This window comes from Balaenoptera borealis, assembly GCF_965194805.1.
Source record: "Balaenoptera borealis genome assembly, chromosome: 15".
NCBI lineage: Eukaryota > Metazoa > Chordata > Mammalia > Artiodactyla > Balaenopteridae > Balaenoptera > Balaenoptera borealis.
In genome coordinates this window covers 10193742-10207950 of record NC_138871.1, presented here as the reverse complement: position 1 = coordinate 10207950, position 14209 = coordinate 10193742, and the positions used below count along the sequence as shown (strand labels likewise).

General features: G+C 40.3%; 2 protein-coding genes across 9 annotated transcripts in view; both read left to right on the top strand.

Moving 5' to 3' along the window:
- The first annotated feature begins 1500 nt into the window (after positions 1-1500).
- Positions 1501-2574, top strand: MTLN (mitoregulin). Its single transcript, XM_082356251.1, has 2 exons — positions 1501-1861; positions 2480-2574. Exon 1 carries the CDS (start codon positions 1554-1556, stop codon positions 1722-1724), a length of 171 nt encoding a protein of 56 aa, XP_082212377.1. The 5' UTR covers positions 1501-1553; the 3' UTR covers positions 1725-1861; positions 2480-2574.
- Positions 2575-2699: 125 nt separating this feature from the next.
- NPHP1 (nephrocystin 1) overlaps positions 2700-14209 on the top strand; it is a 103405-nt gene continuing 91895 nt past the window's right edge. For 7 of the 8 annotated variants that reach the window (XR_014234616.1, XM_082356205.1, XM_082356211.1 and 4 more), the window contains exons 1-2: positions 2700-6376; positions 9297-9370. Coding sequence is in view for 7 of the 8 variants with exons in the window: in XM_082356205.1 (XP_082212331.1) it covers positions 6308-6376; positions 9297-9370 (143 nt within the window). In the remaining variant the exon portion in view is untranslated. The remainder of the gene's footprint in view (positions 6377-9296; positions 9371-14209) is intronic. The other variant, XM_082356206.1, reaches the window with a different exon arrangement.

Sequence of the window (14209 nt, the reverse complement as noted above, 5' to 3'; positions counted from 1 at the left end):
AATCTGCTTCCAAGCCTATTCATGTTACAGGCAAAGTTAATTTCCTTGTGGTTGTAGGACTGGGGGCTCTAGCTTTTTGCTGGCTGTTGGCTGGAGGCATGCTGCTGTTCCTAGAGGCTACCCATAGTTCTTTGCTATATAAGCTTCTCCAACATGTTTGCTTACTTCATCAAGCCCACAACGGGAGTCTTCAGTCTGTTAAGAAGTTTTATATCACATAAGGTAAACACAGGAGTGACCTCCCAGCAAATCACAGATCAGCCCATACTCTAGGGGAAGGACTTAAGACATGAACTTCAGGAGTGGAAATTGTTGGAGGTTACCTTAGGGTCTGTCCACTAGAATGAATTTCATCATTAGAATCTGTTTTCCCTCTATCCCCACAACTCTGACCTAGTGTTAGTTGTGGAATAGAATGGCTCTCTAGACCTTGCTGTCCAATATGGTAGCCACTAGCCCCTTATGTGACTAGTGTGACTGAAGAACTGATTTCTGAAGTTTTAAAAACAACTTCATAAAATTTAGTTTAAAAACCAATACTCGGACTTCCCTGGTGACACAGTGGTTATGAATCCGCCTGCCAATGGAGGGGACACAGGTTCGATCCCTGGTCCGGGAAGATCCCACATGCCGCAGAGCAACTAAGCCCGTGTGCCACAACTACTAAGCCTGCGCTCTAGAGCCCGCATGCCACAACTACTGAAGCCCGCGTGCCTAGAGCCCGTGCTCCCCAACAAGAGAAGCCACTGAAATGAGAAGCCCGCACACCGCAACAAAGAGTAGCCCCTGCTCACTTGAGAAAGCCTGCGCGCAGCAACGAAGACCCAAAGCAGCCAAAAATAAATAAATAAATAAATTTATTTTAAAAAAGATACTCAACTCAGATATTGGGGAAATGCTTACATGTGTTTGAAACAACGTGGGTATATGAATCTAATTTTTCGACTAACTTTTGTGAATTCTAGAAACTGATCAAGTATCTCCACCGAAAATGTAGTGTTCAAATTGAGATGTGCTGTTTATAACATCTACACCAGATTTCAAAGTCTTAGTATAAAAAAAGAATAAAAGATCTCATTAATAGCTTTTCTGATTACATGTTGAAAAGATAACATCCTTTATGTATATTAGTCTAAGTAAAATACGTTATTAACAATAATTTCAACTGTTTGCATTTTTTTTAATGGGTTCCCATAAAATTTAAAGTCACATATTTGGGTCGCATTCTACTGCTGAGAGAAAATATAAAGAGGCTGAGCTGACCATGAGGTTGGAAAGGCGCACCACCGTAGTTAGCTAATAATAATAAATCAAGGCAACGTCTGATGAATGCCAAACAATAAGTATGGCAGGGGTTCAGAGGAGGGAACTGTGGGGTCATCCAAGGGCGGGGCAAGTCTTCAGCAGCAGGCGAGATCGACGAGTCTGTAAATTGCAAGAGCTGCGCGGCAGGACGCACCGGGCACGCACGGCCCGCGCCCCGCCCCGAAACGCGCTGCGCCTTTTGACCCGGCCGCCGCGCCGTAGGCCGCGCTGCAAGCCTGGGAGCCGCGATGGCGAACGTGTCCGAGAGGACGTTGCAGCTGTCCGTGCTGGTGGCCTTCGCCTCCGGAGTGCTCGTGGGCTGGCAGGCACACCGGCTGCGGCGGCGCTACCTGGACTGGAGAAAGAAGAGGCTGCAAGATAAGCTGGCGGCGACGCAGAAGAAGCTGGACCTGGCCTGAGATCCCCGCGCTGTCGGTCCCCGCCGGCCACCGCGCGGCCACCTTGAGGCCACCTCGCCTCTCCGGCGCGGGGCTCCAGCCGAAGCCAGGCTCTCCTCACTCTCTCCGCCCGCAGTGCCGGGCTCTTGCCGGAGTCGGTGAGCAGTACTTACAGCGCCGCTCTAAGGGGAGACTTCGGGGACGGACGGATATCTTGGGACAGGAGGGTCTTTGGAGAGCCCACAGGAGGTGACTTGTCCCCCCAGGCACCAGAAAGAGGAGGAAGTTCTGTTTTCCCTAATAACTCACATTTTGGTGTCGTAGTTCAGTTCATTGCGTGTGTTTAACGGGACTGTCTTAACCACGTGCAAAGTCGTTGCACCTTGGCAACATTCAACTTCGAAATGGAAAATACTGGAAAAAATAGAAAATGAAAAAAAGGAGCGTGGAGGTGTTCCTACCACACCCTTCCCCCCTCCGCACATCAATGTATTTTTAAAAATATCCTTGGTAGCACCATAGTACATCTTTGCATTCATGTTTTGTCATCTCCAGTCTAAATTCTTAGGTCCTTGGCAGGCTGGCAATGGCTTGAAAGTCAGGAGCCTTGAGTCTAGTCCTGGCTTTTTCATCAGAGCTCTGCAAATTTACAGGGTCTCAGTTTTCTTATCTGTAACACCAGATCTTGTTGTTCATGGTTTAACTAAACAATAGAATAATTTGAAGTTAACCATTATGCATTTCTAATTTTTATTTCTCTTTTCTGTTTCCAACAGCTTGTTGAAGATGGATATAGAGAACTGGACAGAAATAATTTCTCCTTGCACTTTATGAATCAATTTTATTTTTAAAATAAAAAGAATTAAACATATTTGAACCTTTTATTAAAAGGAAAAGGAGTATCTTGCCTCCCATGCAGCTTACTGCATTAAGAGATTTGGATCCTCAAAACTTATAATTACTGTTTTTGGTCAGATATCTTGTTTTCTAAAGAACCTATGCTAGTTCCTTGGTACAATTGCAAAGCAGCGTTGGTCTAGGAACCATTATGATTCCCTTTGGTTAGCAGTTTTGCTGGACCTATTCTGGAAAGCAAACGGCTATGTAAAAATAACTGAGGTAAGGGTAATGTATGTAAGACCTTTACACATCTGAGGCTGACAACATACTCCAAGCACAAAGTATAAGTTTTTATTGACAAAAACTTCATTTGTGTCATTATGGAGTATACATGTGAAGGAGAAACCTCATTGAATAGAGCTTAGTGATAAATCCCAACTACAGTTGACCCTTGAACAACATGGGTTTGAATTGCACAGGTTCACTTACATGTAGATTTTTTTCAATAAATCTATAGGTAAGTGGACCACTGTCCACTTACTATCCGTGGCTGGTTGAGTCTGCGCATGCGGAAACATGGATAGGAAGGGCCAACTATGGCACTTGAGCATCCTTGGATTTTGGTATCCGTGGCAGCCTCTGGGGTTCCAGGATGATATCCTCCGATGATACCAAGGGATAACTGTGTCTGAAAATTGAGAGTGAGTGACCAAGTCCCAGGTTATTTTTGATTTTCAAGAGGTTTTTTCTAGAACACTGCCCTTGCTCATTCCTATAAAGATTAATTTTGTTTCTCAGTAAACTTAGGATCAGCTCTGTATTAACACAAGAATATTCAGGAAAGTTGTTTCCACAGAAAGCTTTTTTTTTTTTTCCATTTTAGTAGGGCCATTATGCTTTATTACTTCCAACTTTATTTTCATTCTGTGAATGCAGTACTTAAGGACTGAAATGTTGGTTCTTAGAGCTGCATTCCATCTGGGATGCAGGTGGCTGAAGTATCTGAGTCACCATTCATCACTGAGGGTCAAAGAGTTGAGGCTCTTTGAGACAAGGTAGTTTTCTTATGGCACATCCATGGTGCCTGCAGACTGTTGGTATGTGCCTGGTTAAGCGTCTAGGTGATGACCAGTTCTGCCTGTATGCGCCTGTTCTTGTGCCACGTTCCTGGTGGACCTGGTCTTTCCAGTGTGACTCCTTTCCCATTACTTACGTGCAGCACCCGGACACACTCGTCTCCCTCTCCTGTCTCACCCCAGTGTTCTGTCATCCTGCCCCTCTGGGCCTGTGCTGTTCACCCCCGAGGCCTGTCTAGTCCTGATGCGGTTTTCAGCCACCCTACACCACTCAGTCTGCCCCTCATTTTCTGCCTACTGCCTCTTTACACTGTGCCCATGTGTCCCCAGCCCTGTGGTGGACAGTTCCCCCAGATGACATTGCCTCTCACTGTTTCTCCTCTAGCTGTCTACCCCTTGCCCTACTTAAATGTGTTTGGTTTTTTCGCTGAAACTATTGCCTTACATGGAGATGTTGCATTTTCCATGTTAACCACTAGTTCTACACTATGAGTCTCTACGAAGCTGTTAAATTCTTTTTCAGTATCTCCTGTGAGACAGCAGTACAAAGTTGATATACATTGTAACACACTGATGGAAGAAAATCATAACGAGTTTTATGAAATAACTTGTTCTCGGGAGAAACAATGGCCATGGTTTGCTTTGGTTTCGGCTACCTCACTTCAAAACGGTCTTGTAGGTTACTCTGATTTTCGTAATGGCATCAAGGGATGACGACAGAAGCAGTGACTAGTGCTAAAGTGACTATACTGAGCATTACAAGTCAAAAGAAATGTAAGTTAACGAAAAAGAAGGCAGCTAGCTGAGTAATCTCGTTCCTTACAGCATCGTGAATACCTAAGTGGTATTTCTCAAACTTGAATGTGCACATGAAACACTGGGGTATTGTTAAAGTTTAGATTCTGATCCTGTAGGTCTATGGTGAGGCCTGAGAATGTGCATTTCTAACAGTCACCCAGGTGATATTGATGATACTGATGTGGGAATCATAAGGAATAAATGCTGCTCACACTGAATAGTGTACAGAAATGTATAAAATCAAAGCATCTTTCCACCCGAGATGAACAAGAGTAGTAAACCTTTTTTGCACCCTTCCTCATACATACATACACGTGTAGGGGGTTTATTTTGTTTATTTTTACCAACATAGAATTGTACCATCTTCATGACCCTGTAACTTTTCCATTTAAAATATGGAAATCCCTATAAAGCAGGTAGATTTTAAAAAAATTTTTTTATAGACATATGTAAAATAAATAAGAATTCCATAAATGACGGGTTGTCTTTAGTGCAGTTTTTTTCTTTTTGCTTACCTCTAACAAGATCACTTAGAAGTACCGATTTATTAATCCATCTAAAAATACTTTATAGCACTTACTACTTACTCATTTGTTGTTAGATTTTCAATGGAAAAACTATGGCTGTTTAAGTGAACTTTTAAGTATCATGAGCCATGATGGAGAAATTAATTCAAAGTAAAGACATGAGATACAAAAAAGAGTAGAATGGATGAGTATATTAGAGTATGTCATACAATGAAACGTCAGAGAGCAATGAGAATGAACAAACTACAACCCACACGATGATATAGATTCATTGCACAAACAGGTTGAATGAAAGAAGCCTGACAAGATGCCAGTACACGGCGTGATTCCATTATTCAGTTCAAAAAGAGGCAAGACAGATTTTTACAGTTAGAGATTGGGATAGTGTTTACTTTTGGTGTAGGGGGTGGAGGTGGGCAGGGACTAGAGGAGGGGAAGACTACTAGGGTGCTGGTCACATTCTGTATCCAAATCTGGGTTATGTTACATGGGGGTGTGTTCAGCGTGAAAATTCAGTGCGATGGGCGCTTGTCACTTCTCTCTATTGAAGAAAAAAGTATCGCAAATAGCATGGCAGTTGGGCCTGTGGAATTACCTTGTGTGTTGTACTGAAGAACACATCAGTGTGGTTCATCTCTTGAAAAGTGAGCTCAGGTCGTCATTCTTATTCGGTGTAGTGGAAAGAGTTTGGGAATTGGATTTATAGGACTGAGTCCCACTTGGGGAAATGTTATTACAACCTCCCTGAGAGATGTAGAGTGGAGCTCATAATTAGGTGCTCACGAAATTGCTGTGGAACAGAGTCACCAACCTCCCAGAACTCAGGATGGACAATGTGCAAAAGTACAATGAAGTGATACTTCAGCAGTATCCCAAGCGGCAAAGAATTAAGAACTGCCTTTTTGAAGTGAGAGTATGCGCCAGAACCACGTATCCCATTAAGGCCATATAGGAAAGCTATCCTTGCAGTTAATTTAAGACATTGAGATGCTTAAATTGTATCTTAAGATTAGTTTAGAAAAACTGGTGTCAGAAAACAAGTGCCAAAACACCAAGTGCCCCAGGAGGAACGTCGTGGTAGTACTGAGTATTATGGGACTTGTAGTTTCGGACGCCGCGGGGCATTCTCCCTCATCTCCACCCCAATCCTTTGGGACTGGCGAGAAAAGGGTGAGTAGCTGGGCAGTGAGCTCAGGACCTGCGGGCTGGCGGAGCGGCATCCTCGAGGGAGAATCATCCCCACACTCTTCCCGCACCAGCCAGTCGGGCTGGGAGGCGGGCGCGCGGTGATGGCGTCACCTTCCGGTGCCGCCGTCTTGGTTTCCCTGGCGACCGGCGTGAGCTCCGCGCCGAGGCGAAGGAGATGCTGGCGAGGCGACAGCGCGATCCCCTCCAGTCCCTGCAGCGTCGCAATCAGGAGCTGAAGCAGCAGGTATCATCTGGCTGTCCAGTGGGGAACCTGGGATCTGGCGGCGGGCGAGCTCTGGGGCGCACCCTAACCCTGGGAGCCTACCCAACCCACTTCCCTTTCCAAGTTGTAACCTGCCCCACCCCCAGCATCAAACTGATCCCAGCACCAAACTGATTCTAATCCTTCACACTCCCAGCCCAACCCCGGGGAGGCTAGAAAATCGGGACCATCGACTAAGTGCTGCCCTCCCCCGCACCTCACCCTAACGTCTGCATCTCCAACCTAACAACTCCCTTAACCCATCTCACCTCCAAATCTAAACTTGTAACAATAATTATTCCAACCACCTCTGCGCCCAACATCACTCTCCTCCACTCTCCATGCCCCCTTTCCTTTATCCCTCATCCAGTGGAGCTATTGAGTGTTGTTGCTTCACATGAATCCAAGCGAAATAGGTGTCAAGGAATAGTCCTAATATATAAGAAAAATAAGACCTGACAAATGAGCAAAGGACTTGAACTAAAGGAGAAATACTAGTAACACACAAATATGAGAAAAGTTAACTTAAAAGATAATCAAGTAATTGCAAAGGAAGTAAGAGATCACAAACACTTAAAATATCACAATACCCGGTATTGGGGAGGCTGTGATGAAACAGGCACTTACACTGCTGCAGGGTATAAGGCACAGCATTTCTGGAAAGCGGTTTGACAAGATGTAGCAAGTATTCATGCTCCTAAGCTGGGAATTACATTTCCAGGAATTTACCGTACATAATAATAAAAAATTGAGACACAGGTTGAGGTATGGAGGTATTCATCATAGTATTACTTATAATACAAAAGGCTGGATGCAACTTAAATGATCAGTAGTAGGGGAATGGATAAATAACTTATGTTGGGATATAATACTGAGATTAAAATTTTAAGGACATTTTAACATGTTAGGGAAAATATCTGTGATAAAATGTCAAGTTATAAAAAGAATATAAAATTGAATATACAGTATTTCAATTTAAAAATTTTATATGTAATATACATAGAAAAAAAGATGGAAGGAAACATGCCAGCATGGTAACTCTATGTGGCAGAATGCTAATGACTATTATGTTTCGCTTCATACTGTTTGATATTTTCATAATTTTGGGTTGGGGCGGGGAGACTTCCCTGGCGGTCCATTGGTTAAGACTTCGCCTTCCGGTGCAGGGGGTGTGGGTTCAACCCCTGGTCGGGGAGCTAAGATCCCACATGCTTGGGGGCCAAAAAAACAGAACATAAAACAGAAGCAATATTGTAACAAATTCAATAGAGACTTTAAAAATGGACCACAGTTTAAAAAAAATCTTTAAAAAAAAAATTAAGAAAGGGAATTCCTTGGTGGTCCAGTGGTTGGGATGCCACACTTTCACTGCTGAGGGTCCTGGTTCAATCCCTGGTCGGGGAACTAGGATCCCACAGGCCGCGTGGCATGGCCAAGAAAAAAAATTATTTTAAGAAAAAAGTAAGTAGTAATTAATGGGTTGTTAATTTATTTTCTGAAATTCCTATTTCATTTTGCTAATTTTACTTTTTATTTTTCATTTGATCTATTACCAAATATTGTTTCCACTAAATAGAATTATTTTATAAACTTTAGCAGGTAAGAGATGTACTGAATGCTCATATTTTATCCACTTTTGGACTTTCACTTAAAAAGTACAAAAGACGGGATGGATAAATGTTTCTTAATGGACTCTATTGGAATTATAGTGGTACAACAAAACAGAATACTCTTCTGGTAGAAATAAAAATAAAACTTGATGAGACATTGACTTAAGCTAAGCTTTGGCCAGATGCTTAATATGGTTTTGTATTTAACTTTAAATTTAGTGGGACATTGAGAGAACCAGGAAATGTTGTAGAAGTAAACTAAAAAAATTATTATTATTACAAAGATATAACAAAGCAGACTATTGCCAGGATTATTCAAGTTGGAGACAAATTGGCTCCGGAGCCTTTTGATACCCTGCATGTCTGTGAAGGACTCTGTAGGTAGTGTGAGCTCATTCTTCCCTGGCCTCACAGAAGACACCTGAAGCAAAAAATGGAACAGATTTCCAACTTGGTATCCATGGGACAAGTGATCAAGAGCCCATCTGGGTCATGCCTGTGATGACCAACTCTGTCACCATGTGTGTGAATTTTGTGAATAACAGACAGATGCAAAATGGCAAGAGTAGAGAATTTTTATTTCTCTTTTTTCATCCACTTTATCTTCTCCACATCTATAGAATGCAAAAGATGTATGTGCCTCTTTTGTGGGTATGTTGGCAAAGTTACATGTAGTGTTTGGAAATGACTAAGTCACAATGTAAGATATAAGAATGAGGATTAAAAAATTTGTGGTTTATTCATATAATGAATACTACTCAGCAATAAGAAGGAATAAACTAGTGATACACACAACAATATGGAAGTATCTCAAAAACATTCTTGTGAAATGATTACACAAACGAGTACATACTTTCTGGAGTAATGGTAATTTTCTGTACGTTGATAGGGGTTTGGATTACATGGATGTATGCATTTGCCAAAACTCAGTAAATGTATACTTAAGATTTGTGCATTTCATTTGTATGTAAATTTTACACCAAATATTGAACTCTAGTTAATGATACCCATGGTGTATTAAGGGGAAATATATTGATGATTGTAGTTTACTTTGAAATACATAAAAAATAAGATGAATTGATGAATAGATGGGTCATAAAAGTATAGTAAAATGTTAATGGTAGAATCTAGGTGGTGGGTATTTGGATGTTCACCATAAAGTTCTTTCAACTTTATTGTATATTTAAAAGTATTCATTATAAAATATTGGGAAAAAAGAATTAAAATTTTATTTCCTAAGGTTATATGGTACTTAACAATATGATATTTTAAACAGTCTCCATTTATTGTAGGTTGATGATTTGCTTTCTGAGAGTCGATTGAAAGGAGCTCTAGAAGCCAGTAAAAGGCGAGATATTTACCAAAGGTAAAGCATATGAAATTATGTTAGCTTTGTAGGGACTGTACTTACATTTCAGTGAGCAGTATTTACAGCATAGAAATTGAGGCATTATTTCTTTTTTTAATTAATAACATTTCTAAAAAGACAAAATAATAATGGGAAATAATATTGAGGTAACAATGAATGAAATTTTCCAAAATGTATTTTACAATATTTCTTACAATTATCTATGTCTGCCTAGTCTAAATGTTGGAATGATAAGATTAAATAGAGAATTACAAATGTTAAAAAGGGGCAGCTTACATTTATTTTGTACTCTGTATGTACCAAGCAGTGTGGTCCACGCTCTAAAAACTTTTTCTTAATTAATTTTTACAATAACATTGTGAGATACTCATTAATATAGATGAGAAAATTAAGGTTCACAGTGGTTAGTTAATATGTCTAACATTACTTAGCTATAAGACATTAAAGTGGGAAGGCAATAAAAATGTTTTGAGATAAATGCAGAATTTATAGATATATTTAATTAATTAATTAAATTCAAGTATAGTTGACTTACAATGTTGTGTTAGTTTCTGGTGTACAGCAAAGTGGTTCAGTTATACATATATATGTATATGTGTGTATATATATATATGTTCTTTTTCACATTCTTTCCATCATGGTTTATCACAGGATATTGAATATAGTTCCCTGTGCTATGCAGTAGGACCTTGTTGTTTATCCATTCTATATATAATAGTTTACATCTGCTAAACCTAAACTCCCAATCCTTCCCTTCCCCACACCCCACCCCTCCCTTGGCAACCACAAGTCTGTTCTCTATGTCTGTGAGTCAGTTTCTGTTTCATTGATAAGTTCATTTGTGTCATATTTTAGATTCCACATATAAGTGTTATCATATGGTATTTGTCTTTCTCTTTCTGACTTACTTAATATGATAATCTCTAGGTTCATCCTTGTTGCTGCAAATGGCAGTATTTCATTCTTTTTTGTGGCTGAGTAGTGTTCCACTGTGTGTGTGTGTGTTCATGTGTGTGTATATACATATATATATATAAAACGTCTTCTGTATCCATTCATCTGTTGATGGACATTTAGGTTGCTTCCATGTCTTGGCTATTGTAAATAGTGCTGCTGTGAACAGAGGGATGCACATCGTATCTTTTCGAATTAGCGTTTTGTCTGGATATCTGCCCAGGAGTGGGATTACTGGATCATAGGGCAGCTTTATTTTTATTTTTTTGAGGAACGTCCATACTGTTTTCCATAGTGGCTGCACCAATTTACATTCCCACCAACAGTGTAAGAGGGTTCCCTTTTCTCCATACCCTCTCCAGCATTTGTTTTTTTGTAGACTTTTTAATAGTGGCCATTCTGACCAGTGTAAGGTGGTACCTCATTGTAGTTTTGATTTGCATTTCTCTAATAATTAGTGATTTTGAACATCTGTTCATGTGCCTATTGGCCATCTGTATATCTTCTTTGGAAAAATGTCTATTTAGGTCTTCTGCCCATTTTTTGATTGGGTTGTTTGTTTTTTTGTTACTGAGTTGTATGAGCTGTATGTGTATTTTGGAAATTAAGCCCTTGTTGGTTGCATCATTTGCAAATATTTTCTCCCAGTCCATAGGTTGTCTTTTTGTTTTGTTTATGGTTTCCTTTTCTGTGGAAAAGCTTGTAAGTTTGATTAGGTCCCATTTGTTTATTTTTGCTTTTATTTCTATTGCCTTGGGAGACTGACTTAAGAAAACATTGCTACAATTTATGTCAGAGAATGTTTTGCCTATGTTCTCTTCCAGGAGTTTTGTGGTTCTATGTCTTATATTTAAGTCTTTAAGCCATTTTGAGTTTATTTTTGTGTACATTGTGAGTGTATGTTCTAACTTCATTGATTTACATGCAGCTGTCCAGCTTTCCCAATACCACTTGCTGAAGAGACTGTCTTTTCTCCATTGTATATTCTTGCCTCCTTCGTTGAAGATTAATTGACCGTAGGTGTGTGGGTTTATTTCTGGGCTCTCTATTCTGTTCCATTGACCCATATGTCTGTTTTTGTGCCAGTACCATGCTGTTTTGATTACTGTAGCTTTGTAGTCTGAAGTCTGGGAGGGTTAAGCTTCCTGCTTTGTTCTTTTTCCTCAGGATTGCTTTGGCAATTCTGGGTCTTTTATGGTTCCATATACATTTTAGGATTACTTGTTCTAGTTCTGTGAACAACGTCATGGGTAATTTCATAGGAATTTCATTAAATCTGTAGATTGCTTTGGGTAGTATGGTCATTTTAATAGTATTCTTCCAATCCAATTAATCCAATATTAATTCTTCCAGTCCAATTAATAATATTAATTCTTTCTATTGCTTTGAATCATCTTCAGTTTCCTTTATCAGTGTTTTATAGTTCTCAGCATAAGTCTTTCACCTCCTTACTCAGGTTTATTCCTAAGTATTTTATTATTTTTTTGATGTGATTTTTTAAAAAAATAAATTTATTTATTTATTTTTGGCTGCATTGGGTCTTCGTTGTTGGGTCTTCGTTGGTGCGCGTGGGCTTTCTCTAGTTGTGGTGAGCGGGGGCTACTCTTTGTTGCGATGCGCAGGCTTCTCATCACAGTAGCTTCTCTTGTTGCAGAGCTTGGGCTCTAGGTGCATGGGCTTCAGTAGTTGTGGCACGTGGGCTCAGTAGTTGTGGCTCACGGGCTCTAGAGTGCAGGCTCAGTAGTTGTGGCGCACGGGCTTAGTTGCTCCACGGCATGTGGGATCTTCCTAGACCAGGGATCGAACCCATGTCCCCTGCATTGGCAGGCAGATTCTTAACCACTGTACCGCCAGGGAAGTTCCTTGGTAAGAGTTTTTATCATGAATGAATGTTGAATTTTATCAAATGCTTTTTCTGCATCGATTGAGATGATCATGTGGTTTTTGTCTTTTCTTTTGTTGTTGTGGTGTATCACATTGATTTGCATATGTTGAACCATCTGTGTGACCCTGACAACTTGATCGTGGTGTATGATCTTCTTTATGTGTTGTTGGATTCAGTTTGCTAATATTTTGTTAAGAACTTTTGTATCTATATTCATCAAAGATATTGGCCAGTAATTTTCTTTTTTGGTGTTGTCTTTGTCTCATTTTGGTATCAGGGTGATGGTGGTTTCATAGAATGACTTTGGGAGTGTTCCCTCCTTTTCAATCTTTTGGAAGAGTTTGAGAAGGATCAGTATAGTTCTTTTTTTTTTTTTTTTTAATGATGGAGCTAGGTATTTTTTTTAATTAATTTATTTTATTTTATTTATTTTTGGCTGTGTTGGGTCTTCGTTTCTGTGCGAGGGCTTTCTCCAGTTGCGGCGAGCGGGGGCCACTCTTCATCGCGGTGTGCGGGCCTCTCACTATCGCGGCCTCTCTTGTTGCGGAGCACAGGCTCCAGACGCGCAGGCTCAGTAGTTGTGGCTCACGGGCCTTGTTGCTCCGCGGCATGTGGGATTTTCCCAGACCAGGGCTCGAACCCGTGTCCCCTGCATTGGCAGGCAGATTCTCAACCACTGAGCCACCAGGGAAGCCCCAGTATAGTTCTTTTTTTGTATGCTTGGTAGAACTCCCCAGTGAAGCCATTTGGTCCTGGACTTTTGTTTGCAGGGAGTTTTTAAAATTATAGATTCTATTTCACTTCTAGTGATTGGTCTGTTCAAATTATCTAGCTCTTTTTGATTCAGTTTTGGTGGGCTGTATGTTTCTAGAAACTTACTTGTCCAAGAAATGCAGAATTTAGTTAAGCAAGAGAAGGAACTTCACTACAATCTCAGTGGAGTTGCAGCCTTTGGTCCATTTGAGTCAAATGCAAGAATTATGTCATGGTATAACTTGGATCTAAGAGCAACCAACCTAAGCCTGAAGGTTATGGACTTGCTGTTGTGACAGCAACTATAAAAACAGCTCAAGAGTGAACATCAGTGGCTTAGGCCAAATTATGGTAAGTCCTTGGCCTATGTAGCCCCAGATCCTGTGACCTGTCAGAAGTCTCTGTCTATTAGCAATTCTGCCTTGTTTGGGGTGGTGACCTTAGCTCACTTGAGATGGGAAAACTGTTCTCATGATGGATGATTGTTTTTTGTTTTGTTTTGAATTTTCTTTTTAATCCTTGGGAGAGTTTAAAATTAACTAGAGTTTAAAATTACATAGACATGATGAACTAAATCAAATTAGACTATTATTACTTTTGTATTAAGTTTAGGACATCATTAAAATAATCTGTATATTTTGGGTATTTAAAGAATTTATAACATTCAATTGCATGTGAGATTTGTGCTACTAGTTTAAATGATTCATTAGAACATTTGAAAAAATTTTACTTAAGTCAGGCATTCAGAGTGCTTAAAAGCAAAATAAAATTTTAAGATGTGGGAATTTAATTAACTACCTTCATTAGTAGGATTGATTATTTGAGGAATTTAGCTCAAGTTGAATTAATCAAACAATAATGAAAGAAAAAGGGAAGGTTATTGTACTTGCTTTACTAGATTTTAAAATAGAATAAGAGTTATATGCTGAATTGAAGTCCCAGGGAAAACTAGATTTTTAAATTTTATTTTAATAAGCTAATAATTATTTTTAAACCCAAGTAATAGTCTTCTCTGTGTATAAAAAGATCCCCTCAGGGCTTCCCTGGTGGTGCAGTGGTTGAGAATCGGCCTGCTAATGCAGGGGACACGGGTTCGAGCTCTGGTCTGGGAAGATCCCACATGCCGCGGAGCAGCTGGGCCCGTGAGCCACAATTACTGAGCCTGCACGTCTTGAGCCTGTGCTCCGTAGCGGGAGAGGCCACGAAAGTGAGAGGCCCGTGCACCGCGATGAAGAGTGGCCCCC